General features: G+C 32.3%; 1 protein-coding gene across 2 annotated transcripts; it reads right to left on the bottom strand.

Annotated features, from left to right (window-relative positions):
- Nucleotides 1–879: 879 nt before the first annotated feature.
- On the bottom strand, nucleotides 880–19,767 carry Bma-abl-1 (Tyrosine-protein kinase abl-1, putative; the record flags this gene model as incomplete). 2 transcript variants are annotated; one of them, XM_043074668.1, is made up of 21 exons in its annotated part: nucleotides 880–1,024; nucleotides 1,649–1,866; nucleotides 2,075–2,193; nucleotides 2,437–2,668; nucleotides 2,900–3,003; nucleotides 3,299–3,453; nucleotides 3,859–4,100; nucleotides 4,622–4,838; nucleotides 5,181–5,415; nucleotides 5,717–6,143; nucleotides 6,255–6,519; nucleotides 6,776–6,940; nucleotides 7,109–7,207; nucleotides 7,670–7,830; nucleotides 8,197–8,273; nucleotides 8,453–8,654; nucleotides 9,289–9,457; nucleotides 9,946–10,102; nucleotides 11,012–11,118; nucleotides 11,990–12,173; nucleotides 19,680–19,767. In XM_043074668.1, the coding sequence occupies 21 exons, from the start codon at nucleotides 19,765–19,767 to the stop codon at nucleotides 880–882; spliced, it is 3,768 nt and encodes a 1,255-aa protein (XP_042930602.1). The 2 variants fall into 2 exon arrangements, with proteins under 2 accessions (XP_042930602.1, XP_042930603.1); XM_043074669.1 differs by lacking the exon at nucleotides 19,680–19,767 and having other exon boundaries at nucleotides 4,622–4,829; nucleotides 8,462–8,654; nucleotides 11,990–12,099.
- Between the last annotated feature and the right edge of the window lie 775 nt (nucleotides 19,768–20,542).

Here is a 20,542-nt window from a genome sequence, read left to right as displayed (position 1 = left end):
GCTATGAATTCTTTATGTTTTATTTGAAATCCCAATTCATCGACTCGATCAAAATCCAAGATTGTTTTTTTTTTTTTTTTTTTTAAAAAAACTATTGCTTCCTTCTGCTCTCTCTCCATAGTTTGATTTTTTCTCCCTAAGCAGTAATTCTCGGAAAAAAAATCCTTCAATTCTTCAAAGTGGTTCGAGTTGACTCAAAACGATATTCGTTTGCGAAAATACCACTTCTCAACACAGTCAAAGTTGAAAAAAAAAGAACTTAAACAAATGCCTTTGGGTATACATAACCTAACCTAAAGACTCGCGAAGAGATCTTAAAATTAAAAATAAATACAACCAAACCTATTGTAAGCCCGCAAATTCTACATTACAGAGTAATAGAAGATCTAGAGAAGAAAAAAGATTAACGCTGACCGGAAAATTTTCGCGTGATAGATTCGATACAAGAAGTTAACCAATGCATCAACATGCGCCAAATAGATATACAATTAGGATCAAATTTAATCGCTCAAAGGTACCACTAAGCATTATTGTTCATTGGTAAATTATTCATGTCTCTCAAAAGCACCGAAAATCTAAGGCCTTATTTCAGAACTATGTAATAATTATCTAAAGCTTTAATTGTGTGATTCATATCGACATTCTCAGAATTAAACATATAGAATCCTAATTCAAGATCTGGGAAGAAAATCTCATATTCCAATAAAAACAATAATAATAATAATAATAACCGAAGTATTAATAGGGACTGTATCAGCGTAATCAAGATTCCTAAAAAGTTTGCATATAAGCTGCATAAGAAGGCCTAAAAGAGTAAATACCTGAAGGGAAGAGACGGGAAAGAGAACATCAACAACACAGCTAGCAGGTAAACAAAAATCACCTTTGCACCAAGTGCATAATTTGACGAATTGTTTGCTCAAATTGAGGTATAATGTGTTGTTCGGCCTGCATAACTTCATTAGATGATGAAGCGCACTGCCGTAACTGACGGATAAATACATCCATACGATTCAGTAGCTCACTGCAATTTAAAAGTTAAGGTAAACAAATTCAAATAAACTCAGTTCATATTAATTTAATTTAAAACTCCAAATGATGAAAGAAAAAGTTTGATTACAGTAATTTACAATAAAATCCGTTGAATTTGAAAATTTCAAGAAAATGGAGAAAGAGACATGTAAGAAATGATTTACCGTTTTGGAAACAACAATGCAATGTGCCGCTAAAATTAGGAAGGTAGAATATTAAATACTTTCTGTCTGTTACTAAATTTTTTCTTTGTTAAAGAAAACTATTTTTCAACTGGCAGAATGAAATAAACTTTCAGACTCCAAAAGATCTCTAAGCCTCTGTTCTAATTATCTTTTTGCTAGAACTTTTTCACTTCAAATAAATTAATTATTGAGTTTAGCTAATGTGCTTTTAAAAACTGGGGAAAACAAATTACATAAGTAGTTAAATTTAATTAGGTACCATCTGCATATTCAACAAGACATCCCAATAGAGTATATATATATTTCAAAGTCAAGGCTTATTTTTTTACTGCACGACGACAAAAGGGTGTTTAACATTAAATTTTTGCATAAATCTTCAAATAAATTTAAACAAAATTCTCTTCCTTCTTTAGAATCTAACAAGAACTAACCGATAACGAAACTTTGAATGTGGTGAAATATTTTCGGCATAAATAGCGCATAAGTGATGAAACTGTTGCATCAAATCACTCAATCGGATCAACAGTGCATGTTGTCCATCGGAATAATCGGCATGCTGTCCTTTGACTCGACTAACGCGCTCGTTACGCAAATCACAAATACAGCTTTCCAGGCGTCGATACAAATCCAACAGCGAATCTCGACTTACCTTAAGCTATTCAGTTAATAAATAGCTTACCATATATAAAGAAGTACACAAAACACGAATCTAAATAACAAACTGAAAATAAAACAATATATCTTTATTATAGTGTTTGCTCTAATGAAATCAAACACCTACACAATTCCTATGATGAATTACTATTAAAGGAAAACGTTGACTAAACTTGTTCTTGTACCAAAACACAAATACTAACGGTTGGCTGACTACTTTCTCGAGCACTGGAAATTGAGCTATCAGAAGTGGATACTGCACCACGTGTATCGGCAACATTTTCCATCATTGAGTAACGTTTCTCTCCACTACGAAATGGTCCTAAATTCCAAACACTTACATATTTGGTAAATGATAAGCATAATTTAATAATGGCAGCATTACTTCTCAATGAAGTTCCACGAGAGCTGTTGCATCACTAAAAGTTCATACCATAACTATATAGATGCATGAATAGGATAAGTATGAAAGTGCTCTGATGATCTCATCTTAATATCTTCAATCCAAATCTTGTTAAAAAAAAGAAAAAATTTCTCACTAAAGCAAAATTCGAAAAAAAATTACCTTTGGAAGGTGTCGCAATCAAACCTGGATTACCCAATTTCTCGAATTTCGAAGTGAGATCACGGAGTGATTGGGTTCGTGTCATGCTTCCGCTAAGCTCGAGTTCGTCTGTTTCATTACAGTCAGGCATTGTAGGATGAGCTGCTACCTTACGTTTTAATTTAGTCAATGCATCGCCATCATCTATACCATTATTAGAAGTGACTCGTTTTGGTAGTATTACAGAACTGGCCTAAAATGTCAAATAGGTTATATCAGTACCAAGAGAAATTCATACTTCTCTGATACTTCCATCATTACTTATGATAAAAGCATCACAAAAGAACTGTATTAAATGTTATATATGATGTCTTTTCAACAATCGTCTGATGTTATGTAATGGATATTTCATCATGAGTAATATGTAAGATAGCAAAACTGGAAATCAAACATTAATCTTAATTAAATTCTAGCAAAGTGTCACTTTAATTGATCTTTGTAGTGTCGAATAAGCTCTGGGATGTAGTTTAGCAACCGCTTTTTGCGTCAAAGGTTCTTTTTCCAGTCGTCCCGATTGTACTACAGCTGCTGGAAAAGCAAACAAATTAATTTTCATCAATTTTTCATTTTTTTTTTTTTTTTTTTTCTGAAAATCTGAATAAGATAATCCGACCGAAAAATGACGACATGTGCAAAAAATGTGTTAACAATTTCATAATTAGGGAATAATACGAATAAGTGCTAAAGATGGTCCAATACCTCTTCCTTAGCACTAACATGCAGTGACAGATAAAAAATTTTACTCAGCAGCATCTAATTCTTCCCAGGAAAATGGAGTAAAATATGATGCCTAGAAAATACGACTAACTTGTCGCAGAACTACCTTCGCTGGAATCATCATCGGATGATTCACTACTTAGAGCATCCGGCTGCATAGAAAACGGACGATGATGCTGCAATGGGGCAACTTTTTGCGTTATCAGCGTCCGTACCCGTGCTGTTTCAATATTAATCGATTCAAGCCTTCCGCCAATTCGACTAGATAATAAGGCAATAACATAGTGTAACATATGGTATCTCAAAATTAAATTAAAAAAAAAAAACTTTTGGACATAAAACTGGGATAACATAGGATGATTTTTACTGAAATTATGAAAGTCATAATCCACATAATTAACAATAATGTATAGAAAATAGTAGAGAAAATACGAGCAGCTTTCTCTGTGCAACAAATCTGCTTATTTATGCAGGAAAATAAAGAATTCAGACTACAGTTAAAAAATTTGAAGTTTTTGGGAAGGTGTTGCCAGCATTGATCTCAATGGGAAAATGTATTGGTCACAAAATACAATCAGTTCAGAAGGATCTTAGTTTAAGAATTGACCTTTAACTATCAAAATCAGTAATACTTCCCTACATAGCGCCCACAAAACAGAATCATACTTTTGTTTTTCGGCTGGGCTTTGCTTTTCCACATGCCGTAGTTGACGTATTCGTGCTCGCAGCTCATTTTCTCCGGCATCCTGAGTTCGATCACCTTTTGAAGTGGTTCTCTTTGTAGCTACAGTTTCAACATCATTCGCAACAATCTCACGTGGTAAGTCTTTGGATTTCAATGATCGTGCAGCCGCTGTCTTTTTTCTCTGTGACCACTGTTCCTCCGGTTGTTTCGGCACGCCACCCACCTGAACGAATGAATTTCTTCAATTCGATTTGATTTGAATCGATGGTTCTAATCATTTCTTATGCACGATTTTTTTTAAAAAAAAAAGCAGAAATCTTAACTATAAAAAAGGTTCTATCAAACTGGATTAGAACTTTGAAGACATATAAAAATCAATGACAGTTTAACTAACAGACTCTACCAAAAATAGAAATAGATGATGTCAAACTATGTGGACAGACTGCCATTCGACAGACCGTCATTTAGCCGCACGTTCGGTTATTACTGATAGAACTGGAGCTCTCAAATTTACACTAACTCTTCATTTGCACTTTTTCCCATTATTTATGCTATTATTTCTATTATCCATTATCAGTTATTATTTCCTATTATTTCTCCTTACATGTTTTTCTCTTTTAGGGTAATCCACGCAAGCCAAAGTTACTCCGAAATCATCACATCGTGTATAATATATTAAATATGATACTAAAAACGACTTCCGAAATTCCACAAAATTTCAACCTCCTAGCATCTTAACCATACCTTTTTCAACTTCGAATCAGTTTTCGCAATCACTGCTACCGATGATTTTACTCTTTCAGCTATACTTGTCATGTTATTAACATCGGAAATACGAGAAGTGACAGTTACCGGAGATTCTGATTTTGTTTTTTTCAAACGTTGTTTTAATTGTTGTAGCAACTCATTTTGGCCAAAATTAACACTTTCACTCATTGCGTCAGATGCATTCCTGGAATCGCTAAAAAGAGATGGATGAATTGATAAAAACAGATAGATCTTCATGAAGGAACAACAACAGCATTTTTAAAGCGTACTCAGAAGGAGGTAAAAACTAATGCTATTTCATGACTGAACGTTTCATGATTAAAAAAAAGTATGTGTCACATCTTTAGTTTATTTTAACTATCTAAATTCCAGCACTACCTTGAGACATTAGATGGAAAATAAAATATGCTTAGGTTTCAAATTAAACAATAACTGAAGGTATTACTGACGATTTTTGCAAAAAAAGGTAATGATTCTTCACAAAAAAATTGAAATACGTGAAACTGCTGAAACTTCAGCTTTTCCCTTAACTTACCTATTCCAGCAATTATTGTAGGAATCTGGAATAGCATCCAACGAATCATCTGACAGACCACCACTGCATTCACCACTGGCATTCGGCGACTGGTCACCATCTTCTTGCAATGACATCGATTCCAGGTATGCATCAATTCGAGCATTTTTCGGCATGGTACCAAATTTGCTAACCGCCTTGCGCAAATTTTTCTCCGCTAGCGGCGAAACCAACACGTCACAAGTTGGTAGATTATCTGTAATTCTTCCAAAATTAAAATTGAAAACTGAAATATGGATCCTTTGAAGAAAATCATGTCGCAAATTCAAGTTTCAAGTGTATGAATATGAATTTCAATTTTTGATTTATGTCCATTTTTACAGAGAACAACTGAATAATATATGTGCCCTTCTACATTATTATTTAAAGAAATAATAACTACCATTTCAATTTAGACGCCTTTAGGCACTTGAATTTCAATTTCTTCAAACACGTACGATTTCCATTAACTAAAGTTGTAAGTTCTCAAATCTGCTCTTGTCAAAGCTAACATTAACCTAGTTTTTGCAACTTTGGCTTTGCAGATGATGGTGGAATCGGTAACGGTAGATTACGCTGGCCAGTTTTTATTTTAGCCGCATCCCAAATGTCACGTGCACTACTGCATTGGGTGGCTGTAGAAGAATTTGATGACGCGCCACCGACGCAACTATCCTGGTTCCATGGTGGTGGTGGTGGGAATTCGATAGTAGGTGGTGGTGGTAGCGACGTGCCAGCTAACGAAGAGCTAGTTGATGGAACTACAACAACCGTGCCAGTATTATTTCCAGCACAACCGCCGCCCTGAATACCGGAGATACGCGGAGATGCAACTGGTACAACGCTTGACGGAATATTGATGCAATCATTGCCCATCGCAATGCGATGAGATGACAAACTGTGACGCCGTGATGATGTGCGTGAACGTTCTAACTGCTTGTCAACCTAAAAAAATTTCCATAATAACTGTAATGTTATAAAAGTCAAAAGATTAAATTTTGGAAACTCTCGGAAAAAAACTACGAAACTTTACTCTTTTCCTTTAGTTTAACTAACCTCTTCATCAATATTGGATTGAGGAAAAAGTGACTCCAAGCTGGCATGGATTTCTTTGAAACGTGGTCGATCACTAGGTGACCAATTCCAGCATTGCAACATCAACCGGTAAACTGATGGAGGACAACCTTCCGGAGCATCCATTCGAAAACCTTTTTCAAGTAATCCGTAAACACTATTCAACTCAACACCTGGATATGGACTCATCCCATAAGTAGCGATTTCCCATAATAGTACACCAAATGCCCAGACATCACTTTTAGTACTGAAACAATAAGAGATTGTGTAATCGCGAAAGAAATAACTTATGTCAATAAAAGTTTAGCGTTGAAAGGAAACCAAAGTTCAATGTAATAGACTTAAGAAGTGAATGATATCACCGTTATTTTTAGGTAAGTAATAACAATATTATAATCAAAAGATAACCTGATGTCCATATTTTTTAATTTATTCGTAGCTTTCATACTTGATGTGTGGTTTAAATAAATCCGAAGTACAATGAATAGAGCAAAGCACTTCACCTGAAAGTGTTATAGGCAAGACCTTCTGGTGCAGTCCATTTGATCGGAAACTTTGCTCCAGCATGAGCAGTATAAGTATCTTCCCTCATAAATCGTGCAAGACCAAAATCAGCAACTTTGACAACATTCTCTTCGGCTACCAAACAGTTTCGTGCAGCCAAATCCCTGAAAGACTTTAATCATAAGAAAAATTGAATCACATCAACAGTTTTGTAACAGATGAACTAAACATAATTTAGAAAACTTTCTGATTTTTTAGTTTTTGGTTATTGTTGAGATTTGAACTCCTAATATCAGACCATAACTAATTTCAAAATTTCTACTGAATTTTACCGATGGATGAAATTACGTGATTCAAGATAAGCCATTCCAGATGCAATCTGTGTAGCCATGTACATCAGCACTGTTGGTGATAATTTCTTATCACATTTCCTAAAGAACTAATACTTGGTAAACTAAGGCATAAATTATGCTCTAATTCTCGAACTTTACATACGATTTAAACTGCTTGAAGTAATCAATTCATATAAAAAGTGGTCAGAAAAAAAAAAAAAAAAAAAAAAACATTCTCATAAACACGTACATAAGTTAATGAAAAGCGTAAACATAAATGGTAATAGTTCAATTATTCAAGAAAATATGTCAAGAATAACAAAAAATGGAATTAATTCTGATAATAATGAAATATGTGACCATAGATACAGCTGAGCTAAGAATATAATAACAAATGTGTGTAGGAAGCCTTGTAAAATTAAAATATCGAGGTTTGAAATGAAATTAGACCATAGATGTATATATATATATATATATATATATATATATATATATATATATATATATATATATATATATATATATAAAACGAAGATTCACTATGAAATTTAAGTAATAAACCTGAGATAGTCGAGCAAATTTCCTCTATTCATATATTCGGTGATAATATAAAATGGCGGTTCACGAGTACATACTCCCATTAACTGTACCAAATTCGGATGATGTAAGTCCTTCATAATTGCTGCTTCTGCCAAAAAGTCGTGTAGCGCCATAGCCTCTTCCTGAAAATACTTCTATTTCCGAAACTGAACTGATATTGAAATGAAGCGAAAAATGAACTGATATTGAAATAAAATAAAGCGAAAATATTAAAAAAAAAAAATAATAAAGCGAAAATATTGAAATAAAGCGAAAAATATTAAAATTTTAAATATTCTGAGCAATTATGTGTTGGAAGGTAACCCAATCAATAAATATTTCTATGTAACTTCAGATTAGTGACAAAGACACACTGACAAATTTACTTGCTCAATGGAGACCACAAACTTTTAAACCCGAACAGCCTGGAATAAGAGACCACTAGGTATTTTCATATTTATAATCATGAAACAATTAATTCTTCTGGTTACGCAATAAAAGATACTTACTTTCAAAGTTTTCACAGCAACCACTTTTTCATGTTTTTTCCAGTAGCCCTCATAAACATCGCCGTATTGTCCACCGCCTGATAAAGATTTATAATACTAGAAAGAGAAAAACCTAAAATGGTATTAAAAATGTGGGACGAAAAAAAAAAAAATGAATTATACGAAAAAGAAAAGTAATCCCTAATTTTGCTTTAATGTAAAGTGTAAGCATATGTTTATTTAAAGAAAAGGAAAAAATTAAGAGAAAAAAACTTGCCAAGTTTACTTCTCATGATAATTTCTGACCTCTCCACTTCCCATTCATCAGGTTGAGTTGGCGATAATGAAAATACCATCGGTGGTCGTTCCTTTTTGGATGCTGGGTAGAGTAACGTACAGATAAGGCCGTCCGCATGAAGACTATGATGATGAACCAATTCGCCCAGTGTTTTGAATTTGCTTTCTTGTGTTATGTATAACTGTAAGTGTACCCATTAAAAAAATATTAATAAATATGCAAAAAACAGTTGAATGCAAAAATGAAAATACTATGCATACAGAGAAACTGAAACATCTGTAAACAATTCCTGTTAATGTAGCCTAACCAGGATATGTCACAATATTTTCTTGGTATTAAAAAGAAGGGAAGTATAGCCAAAATAATGTTGGGTAGGTGTTAAGAACTAGACAAATGTGATCCCCTAAAACGATATCCTAAACATTAGATCAATTAGTAAACATCAGAGACCAAGCTGTAAATTTTTGTACGTTTGCAAAAATTGTGGCGAATATGGATATATATAGATGAATTAAACAAATATATATATATATATATATAGGGAGAGAGAGAGAGAGAAGGAAGGTAGATAATAGAAGATAAAGTAGATCAATAAAATATGGACAAACAAAAATTTAACTACAACATTAGGAGAAAGTAAATAACCGCAAAAAAGTATCGAAAAACTAAAGAGAAAAGAAATTCAGTTCCAAAAAATTGTGAAAAGTAATTACTAATTTGCCAAATTTGGAAAATAAATAGAAAATCGATTTTAATAAATTGTTGAAATGCTTCGAAAATAGAAAAAGGAGAGAAATATGCGGATAAAAACTTACCCATTTGTTACGATCCACTGAAATCCGATAATGATAAACGCGGCCATCATGCCGTACTGAAATTGAAAATTGTCCAATGCTGGTTTCCGATTCACGCACCAAAAAGCTACCGCTAATACCGGAACTTAATAGGTACTCGCTCTCGCTTCGGCTTACTTTTCCATGATACCTGAAGTTCATCACACAGTGATTGACAGCTTGATGACAAAGGACTGCGCCATATCTCATCGATAATTCATTATCTTCTATCGCTCATTACTTCACATAAATGAAATTTAAGGAGAAAACGAAAACGTAATTGTAAACAAAACAAATGAAAAAACTTAGCGAAAAAGGTCATTAATATGAACATATTTCTTTCTGCATTAAATTCATAAACATAAGCCAAAATCTACCTAATAATGAATAGAAAATGAATTGTAATAATTATCTAGAACCGTCGCCTTTGACCCACAAATACTTGTCAAAATTACTGTATTAAATTGGTAAACTCATATATACTCTGTCTTAATATAATTGTGTTTGATTTTTGATTATGATAAACAGTACATTCTTGCAATAAGCACTTAACTATTTGTCATTTACTAACCACTTTGTCGATGCTTACTTAATATCTTTGGTATATTTTACTTAGCCATACAAATATATGATAAATACCATGAATGTTTTTCCAGTGAATTAGAAGGTGCAATATAGGATGATGGTACCCAACCAATGCAACCAGTACGTCTCGAATTCTCACGTCGGGTATTCACCAATTGTGCCTCACACCATTCGCCAGCTTTATTATGTCCAATCACCCGCACATGATCACCTGAAAAATTGACCAAATTAAATTATATACTTTCCAATGTTTAAATGATCATGTATATATTATACTCCAGCAAGCTAAATCAGTTCGAAAACTGAAAAAGAAAAACACGATAAGAATGCTTTTAAATATTATAAGCTAGCCAGAAGCAACGATGTAGTTCTCCACAGGATTTGTTCAAAAAATGCAACGAATTTATTAATCTATGCATAACACATTAAGACGGCTATTTTGCTACATTAAAAATATGCACTGAATTTACACAAAATGTCAGCTTTTATTAACTTCAGATCCTATGAAACACACTACCTTCCATATGAAAAATATATTAAATATGCAAGAGTTATGCAAAATTGTAACATGGCAATTTCAAGCAGTCAGATCGCTTTTATTCTTTATGTAGCTTATAAATTTGGTTGAGGAAGGAGGAGGATTTATATGTACTGCCGATAAACCTTGTTTTTTCGCTAAATAATTTCAAAATCAATTTTATATAAGATACGATAGAAAACAACCTAATGAAGTTATTTTCATTTCCTTTGTTCCAGGTAAGCCATAATTTAAACTAGTATGCACCAAAAGGATTGAATTTTGCTTAGCAAAACTTAATCAAATCAATTTTGCCAAAGCCAAAAAGCTTTTACTTAATCAATTAATGTCGAATCATTTGCAAAATTCAGTTATAAGCAATATTCATCACCAATTTGCGACCATAACAAACTGTATTCATGAGAATCCTCCTTTATAAATTAAAAGAAATGACCTGCATCACTGCAGCATGCAATTTTTTCTTAGCTTTTTGGATTAGATCACTGCAATAGTTATGAATCCTAAGAAGCCAAATTATCTTTACCTGTCCACAGCAGTAATTTCAATCGATATTCAATTATCTCAAAAACCAATCATACTGACCTCTCTTCAGCGAAAGCTGCTCTTCGCCAACACCGTGGAAATCGTACAACGCAACGAATAAGGAATCATTTTCGTTGCTTGTTGCTGATCCGTTCAACAAATCTTCTCTGGAAAAGATCAATGAGATATATTTTACCTACTTTCGTCAGGAAAACTTATTCGCTTGTTTTTTAAGTGAAAAAAGTGGTGAATGTTTCTCTGCAGTAATGTTTGACTGTGATGGTATCTTCAAATAACAAAACTAATCTAGTGGGCAGACTGCTTGAGAGAAGAATAGGATAAGAGATCAAAGGGTACAATGTATCGCTGAGATAATCTCATTAGAATTAACGATATGCAAAGAAAGGAGCCCATAGCATTAACTAATTAAAGAAATTATTTTTTTCATTCAATGTGTTCAGTGACTTATATTTCCGTTCATTCCGTTGAAATGGATTTGACCAGCTAACCAGCTAATAGACGCTTTCTTCTCAGTTAGCCGATTTCTGGAATATTACCCCTCAAAGGTACCTCCGAATTAGTGATAATTCTAATAAAAAAAAAAACCTGCACACAAACATACGGCAGAATATGAGAGTTATTCCTATCAGGAAGCGTCGTGATAGTCAAGCCAACAAAGGGTCAATAGGAATACATTTTGGGCTTTCTGGGACAACGACAAGATATAAAGAGAAATAGGGAAGGAGGAAAGAAAGAAAGAGAGAGAATGTCAGAAACTGCTTAAAATATTGTCAAAAGAAGTTTAGGCTTCGACTTTTCATTTTTTTTTTTTTTTTTTTTTTTTGTTCTATTTCAGTCTATTACTTTACTCCCTTTTAAAGAGGGAGTGATTGAAGTATGAATCCTTATCCTTTGAATCCATTTACCCAAATTTTTCTTGTCATCTTCTCTTTCTTATCCAGACATAAAACTGTCAACCGTTGGCTATTCTTTTGATTCCAATTTGGCATCAATAATTCGAGAAAAGGATGAGTTTACCTGGATGACCATCTTGACGAATCCTGCTGATGAAGACGATGATGATGATGGTGCTGGTGGTGGTGGTGGTGTGTCAAGAACGTATCAACAGAAGACGGTCGATGATCCATTTCCGCCGGATTGCTGAAGCTTTCACAGCATGGACTTCCACTGCGCCAATCATAAGACAAACTGTCGAAGCATGCTAAAGGAAAAATAGATTAGTTTATTTGTACTACAAGATGCAAATATTATGGGCATTTTTCGGTACCGAAAATCTATCGTAGTGCCATAAATATAGCACAACAAGGATTAAAATTTTCCTAATTTATTGTGAAAAGATTCATTTTAATATATTGTTGAACAGTGGTAGAAAGATAAGATGGTAACACATTGTTTCTCACAATCAATACAAATTTAAGAATTCTGAGTTTAAATATGGGATATTCTGATAAAATGTAAAACACACCAACCAACCATATAACTACTTCCAACTCCCATCAATAATCAACAATTTTTGCTAAGCCTAGAAAAGACTTCTAAGAAAGAAAAACAGAAATGTCACTGCTGTTGTTTTGAGCAAAACATGCAAAACTATGTCCTTTTCCAATTAATTTTAGAAAAAATGTAATTGCTGAAACGAAATAATCGGTCAGATAATTCCCGCATAGTAAATCCCGAGTCTCGGAATATATCCTCGTTTTACCCGCAAGTCTTCTCGATTTCATCTACGCATCTATCCCACGGGAAAAAGATGGAAGGTGTATTCAGTTTTTGAATACTATCTGTTGATAGTAGGCAACGTGCTATAAGACATTTTTCAATCTCAATTAATGAAATTAAGATGAAATACACTACCTTAAGCTTCCAGTCCAGTAAATGTAATACCTATTTACAAAATATTATGTACGCAATATTATGTTAAAACCACCTGAGACAATGAAGATACAAATGAACTAATATATCATAATCATCATCATCATTATTTTCTCCTTCACATAATTTTATCTTCCAGTCCTAATTTGCCCTCAATTTCATTGCCAAAGTAAGTATAGCAAAATGAAAATTGTAAAACTTGAAACTGAATTTCAAAATAAAAAACACGTAATGATTTGTTCTGAGATAAGTGTAAATCATTAGGAAGACACAAATTACAAAATATTTTGAAATCAGGATGTCATTTAAATTTTAAAGTAAAGCAAAAATTTGATGTGACCAATTGGCCAACTAGTCAATCAAACTAGGCTACGAATCACTAAGTGCACTTATCCGATGTAATTTGGAACGATAATGATAATTCAAAAAACCAAATAAATGTTAATGAAAACAAGTTTGAGAATGCAGGAATCACTGCTCAAAGCGATATAAAAACTGAAATAAGTTACATCATGAAAAGAATCAAAATCATCTTAACAGATAATTTAAATATCCTATGAAATTTTTATTGACCGTATTAACATCGTTTATTGTTTCACAAATAAACTCTACTGTAATATCCACTATTCCCCACCAATGTATTATCATCATTTACTGCACTCAGTTATGACTTTAATAAAATCAAAGAACACTTGAATTTTAGAAAAAAATAATGGGGAAGTAACATATTTCTAAATGAGATAAATAAACCAAACTATTAATTAGTAAATAGCTCTAATAAGTTGTTATAATAGTTTACTTCGTTAAGCAAAGTAAACAACACGAAAGTGTGGATAGTAGTAAATTTCCTCCCTGAAATCAATGAAAGAAACAATTTAGGAGGAAAGGAAGGATTTCTCGTTGTGGTAGGTTCATCGTTGTCACAGCAGAAAGAAGTGTGACCGATTAAGATTTCCATCTTCCCTAATTTCACCTCTCTCATATGTCAATTTCACCTTTAGAACGCAATCTTTTCTTATCGCTCGACCCTATACCAACCTAATCATTAACTTAAATTGAAGTTGTACAAACAATAAAGATCAACGACGGTGCTAAACGAGTGTATCTTGACGATTCTCCAGATAAGCATAAGAAATAAAGTTGTGAAAGCGAAATATTTGGTGGTTAGGAATGCAAAGTCAACAAATTCATGTTTCGAAGACTTAATATCGATTTATTATAGTTTTTAGTTTAGCATACGGACGGATGAAGGACACACTGCTTCATCACACTACGTAATTAGGCTGCATCAATGCTATGCATACCATTTCGTCACCGCAATCAGACCACGAAGGATAATTAAATTTTAAAAAGACTGGCAACCGAAAAGACGACATAGTGTTGTGCTTTACTCTACATTTTTGATTGCAACTCGTTAAATAAATGAAAGAAAAAGTTTGATTTGAAAAAGATTTTAAAAATCCTTGCCTTTACTTTGCTATTTTTTCGTTAGCCAGTCCTTTGTATTTCTTTTTCTTTTTGTAAAGGTTTTTTTCTTTCCAACAAATCATCCTTTATATATTAGAGGTTGAGAGTTGATATGAATAGAAAAATTAATCTGGTATATCTAAATGTGCATTCTTGAGAAAATCAAAAAGACTGAGATTGAAATGAGAAAGTGAAAGTGAAGATGGCAAAGAACAGAAATGACAAAAAGTTCGAATGATACATGCCGAACTTTCGCCTCTTTTGAGTAATGATGTATGGCTGTTTCGCCTGATATTCCACGAAAAAGCCAAATGCTAATATTAACTTGCAGTTTATCGATGATTGTAATTAATTTGCACAATGACGACAATACATGAAATGCGAAAGATTTTCAACAAAAAATAATTTGAAAAAATTTCTAAATTGCACGAATTAAGATTAGTGTTGAATTAAGTAAATAATTTTAAAATACAATTCATAATGATAGATGTTTTGAGAAAAAGAATTGCTAAGAGATTTTGAAGCAGAAAGTATGGTTGATTCTTTAAAGCTGAACCTTTGCTAAGTTATTAAAGTATATAATAACATACACTAGCTTGAAAATGAAATACGCATAGCAAAACAAGAAACAGATCTAATACTATCATAGATTTAATACACTCCCACATTTCATGTCTGAAAATGCGCTAATGTATTTTATCCGATCGTTCTACCTCAATTCACTTCTCTCTTACTTTGCAATTATCTTGGAATTGGTATAATCGGCATATATTGAAATTGAAGCACACAATACCAATTGTCTAACTATTGCTTTTATCACCGTACCCATCGTTATAATTTTTCAAATTTTTTAATAAGTATGGTGAAATTATTTTTCCGCAAATTTAACATAAATTAGAGCAATGAAAAGGAAAAAAATAATTCTTTTTTTTTTCTAATTTATTATTCAAACACATCGATAAATTCCGTTCCATTACACATATACAATAATACCTCTTGCATAACCACACAGCAAATCTACTGAAAACCATTTGAAGAAAATGTGTAGGCATGAAAATAAATTCAAAACAAATAGATTTAGCAAAAAGAAAAAAAGAATGTCAATACGATGTGAAGATGTGGAGAAGGAAGGGAAATTTGACGTCTGAACTTGATGAGTGGCTTTTATTTGAAGTCTATTGTCACAGTCAGACCAGGGTACTCCATTCCCCATATTTATTTACAATTTATCAGAAGCAATGACTTGGACAAAAAACTAGTAATAAATTTCTCAACTATTATTCCTACTTGTATCTCGCGAAATTAAATGAATGAATATATGAGGATATCGTATTGACTAGAATGAAATATAAACTAAAGCTTTTATAAATTTCGACTGCTTATCACATTCATTTTTTATCTAATTTGGACTGCAATTATCCATTTCTAGTCGGAAATTTTAACAGATAACAATACAACAATTGTACTGATAATAACCAGTCATACCATTCCATTATTTCTGGATCTGTTGATTATGTAAATTGTTTGATAAATTCTGTATTGAATGATTAAATTGAACGCTTTTCAGCCCTTTTGTTTGCCTTTTCAAGTTCCAAAGCATTCCATTATTTCTGGATCTTCATTTATGCAATTGATGTTAATAAGTTAATTCAAACTTGATGGCTTTATTATTTGCTTGATTTATTACAATCACTCGAGTTACTAATATGAAAAAAGATCCAACGGTTGAAAGAATTTTAGCTATTCTAAAAAAAATTGGAAAATTAATTTTAAAAAATGTGCATAAATTCCAACAGTGATCCCTTCCTTTATGATAATTCTCGCACAATTCAGATGATCTTTCAAGCAATTTTAGAAAATAAGAGAAATGAAAATATCATAAAACTAGTGAGTTTAGAGTTATTAGATTGTTGTAATGCATTATTTCCCACAATTAATTTCATTTTTTGGACAGCTTAATAGACAATCGTAAATGTAAAGAATATCAATTCAATCTATCTTGTTATTACACTAAAGTGAATTTCGCACTTGCTATGCTAAATAAAGTTTAAACTCCAGTTTATTAGCTAAAAATCACTGTGATGAAAGAAAGCCGCCAGGTCCAAACTTCCCGATGTTTTCAATGTTGGAAAGGTTCGTACTAACCTGTTTCAGTGTTGGAATTCTACAACAAAGTCTATTTGACTTAACGATTTTGAAACATTAAAATCTCGATCAGTTGTTGCTCCGCAGTTGGCTGGTCTTACTGGATCATACTTTTCAAATGTTCCGATGCTGAAGCCTTTCAACTGACCCAAAAGCATCTTAGAGTTGGACATGTCAGTAGTGGAATAATCCAATCTCGAGTTAAACAGATAAGGAAGAAATTGCAGAAAAGGAATGCATCTGAGTGGGATGTAAAATTTAAAAATTAATGTTCCATAACATAGATTATATGAACAATAAAACACCATTAATACTACTCTGACTGCAGCAGACTTATTTGTCTCTTACAATATCGATCAGTTCTAAATACGACTGACAGACAATATATGTCTGTCTACTCGTTTCACTATCAATGTATAATTGTCCATCTGTCCGGCTATAACCCTATTATAAAGAAATACAAACTCTTCACAACTGTCCTTGAGTTGCTCTCCGATACTATTTGCTGTTTATTATTACTATTTCTACTGCCACTCTCCTTACTCTCGATTCTCGCCATAATATTCAATTTGATGCCTATTTTCCGGATAATTTGCTATTCTGTCTCAAAGATAGCAGATGTAAACCTGACGGAATTTTACATTTCAGTGCTCAGGCATTAACACAAATTGCAGATAAATAACCGACCTTGTACCTAAATAATTATCTACTCTGCTCAAAAATTCTCTCTCTCTCTTTCCCTCATACCTTTTTTTTGCAGTAGATCATGAAGTCATATCTGACAGAGAATAGGATTAAAAAATCAATATATTCAATCGGTTAATGATTATTATCCTTAAGTTGTATAAAAACTGCTTGCTAATGGACAATATGATAGCAAAAAGGAAAGGAAAAAATTAAATTAATTGAAAAGCATTGGATTACCTTATCAATACTTATATGACCGCTAAACTGTTAAAATTAGCAGCATTCTTTTTGCTGTCCAACAACTACTGTTTCCACTATTCCTATCGTCCTTGAAAGTATTTTTAACAGTATTTTCTTTCTTGAAACTTTCTGTACCACATTTCTTTCATGTATGATGCTTCAATCTATGGAATGATTTTCAATTTCCACTTTTTTTTTTGTTTTATGAATGACCAAATGTTACTCAGTCCGACCAATGAAGTAGCCTAAAAGCCTTTTGAATGCAAGAAAAAGAGCCTCCGGAAAGAGTGTAACTGCCTCCATGAATTATCCGTAAAAATGAGAAATGAATTGATTAAAATAGCTCAACCACTGTGTCATAAATTACATATGCTTTAGTGAGGAGGCAAAAATTGTCATCTTTGAGAGTAAACGAAAGAAATTTTCATTTCTTACTCGTAAATTATACCCCATGAAGTAAAGTCTATTAAGGTCAAATTTCATCTCGCCCTTTCTCCTGCCATTCATTACAAACTTTTTAGCAATCAAATGCCTTCAATGAATTCAAAATCTTGTACACAGTATTTAAATAAAAGTACTCACAGTTCCTGTATTTGATTACCATACACACTTGAAATACCTATTAGATTTAATTTACGGAAATATCTTTTAACTAGCATGAATTATAAAGTAAAATAAGAACAGGCGCAAGAGGACATATAATACAACGTGAACTATCTTACATTACGCAAACACGTGAAATACTTACATATACACAAGTAAGCAAAGCATTTCCAACAAATCATTCATGCAAAATCTAAAATGATAGCAGAAAATAGAAGAAGCAAATCTGAAATCATTGCAAATTTTTACAATGCATATAGCGAATGATCAAAACTATCTAACAGGAATTTTATAAACACTTTAAGGATAGAACTTGATTTTTACTACTTTTAGAAATTTGTTAAGCACATCAATTCGGTAAACTGAATGAGATTGTTGAGGAAAGCCTGAAAAACAAAACCTGAGATTTTTCAATTGTGAAATTGTAAATAAAAAAAAGTGTGATAGCGAGAAGAGAGAGGACAGAAGCGAAAATTATGGTAAGAAATGCTGTTAAATAAATAAACAAATAATTCCTTGTGGAGGAAAGTTGGTCAAATTTCCGTAAAAACAATTAAGATGAAAACAAGAGGATGTAGTGGATATGGCATAAAAAACCAAAATAAAAGTTAACTGCCATAAAACCGGTTTCTAATGATTTCAAAGCTTACAAATTCACACATTGGTTAATGAAAATGCTAAATCATACTGAATTATGGAAATTCTTGGAATTCTCGAATATGCTCTTCTCCACCTTTCCTTGACCAATCAATCATAAAATGATATGAACGATTGAAGCATTATGAATCTGTCACAGTTAAGTGTCACAGACAGAGATTACTATTTCGAAGAGACATCCATTTGTATTAGCAGAAAATGACACATAGGAGTGAACTATGCAGATAAACTTCCATACCAAAACAGCTCGGACTTGAGAAAGCTTAAGAAATCTCAAATTTATAATGTGAAATCTATGAAACTGTCATCACTGTTCACTTGGAAAATTACTCATTGACTGTTTCACATGCAAACATCATTTGCACATTTGCACAAATTCACTTTTAGAATCATTTGAAAAAAAAAAAAAAAAATGAACCATTTTTGAAATTCTCAACTGTATGTGATAAATTCAATGCGAAATTTCTGAGAATATATTACAGTTGCACATTGCTGACATTTTTCATGAAATGTTATGAATTCAGCCATTAACATTATTTTCATGTACACTATATAACGCTGCAAAAAATGAAATTAGAAAGACCTCAAACAAGAATTTTTCACGCATTCATTAATAATATTAATAAAAAGGGTAATTTCAACTCTAAGACTAAAAAATAGATAATCCTGGAGTTTCTGAAACAGACTAAAACAGTTATGTGATCGATACAGTTATTATGTAAACATTTCAAAAAAAGAATTTAATAGAAATATACCAAAAATGTTAAAGCAGTACAAAAATGGTCGATCGATAGAGTAAAAGAGTGTATTTAGCACTATCCTATCATTTCTCTTGACCAGTTAGATTTCATTTCAACTAAATTTCAAGAATAGAAAATCCGAAAAGGATTAAAAGTGCAAAATTGAGGAAATTTTTTTTTTAGCAATAAAACTGAGATCAGCTATATTTTATCTTTTATATTTTGAAAATTATGCAAATGATACCAATTCAGAAGCATGATGAATAACATGAATGTTCAAAGATTAGAAAACTGACCAGAATTGCTATCATCATCCTGGATGCTTCGTTTGCCGCCACTATGGCCTGATGCATTATCATTAAGACGACTCTGCTGACTGCCCATTAGCTATCCTTTCATCATTTTTTCTAATAAGTATCATTTTTGTGGAGCATTTTATCACTTGACTGATTTCTACTGCTGCAAATAGCTATTATTGAGACGTTGAATATTTTAAGCCAACAATAAAAACAAACAGATATATAAAAGAACTGCAAATAATAATTAACATTCATTATATTATTGCTAATATAATGCATATTACTAATATAATGCAAAAATATTGTATAGAAATATAGTAATATCCTATAATTGTAGCAAACGGCAATTCTTATCATATAATAAATTCTTTTTAGAGAAGAAAAAATGACATGAAAATGACAAAGAGACCGAAATCAAAAGTCATTAAATGCTGTGTCATACATTGTTGCGTTGTACTACAATGTAGGACATTACATTTAGATTGGAGAGGAATTTCTGGTCATCATTGTACAAACAAACAGACCTATCCAATCAATGTATCATCTCAGTCAGCAAGCTTTCAGCAATTAGGGACGTGAAATGAAATGAAACATTCCAGGATTTCAATATTTTGCTCCCGATTAAAGCCAGATCTTCAAAGATCTTTTTTTTTCTTTTTCAAAAGCTAAGCTTACCCCTACTTTTTACTACTAATTAAACCTCATCAAAATCTCGAAGATTTGTTGTCCTACTGTTGTGTTCCTGAGCTTGTGAAATATCGCAAAATGCTAACAGTTTCTCCTCCTTTAAGTATCTAATACACATTTACATTTCATGCAAATGTGTTTAAGTTGAATCAGTTAAAAAATTGAAGTTGCAC

The sequence above is a fragment of the Brugia malayi genome (genome assembly GCF_000002995.4).
Source record: "Brugia malayi strain FR3 genome assembly, contig: Bm_v4_ChrX_scaffold_001, whole genome shotgun sequence".
NCBI lineage: Eukaryota > Metazoa > Nematoda > Chromadorea > Rhabditida > Onchocercidae > Brugia > Brugia malayi.
The sequence above is the reverse complement of the archived record's forward strand: the minus strand, read 5'-3'. Positions and strand labels throughout refer to the sequence as shown.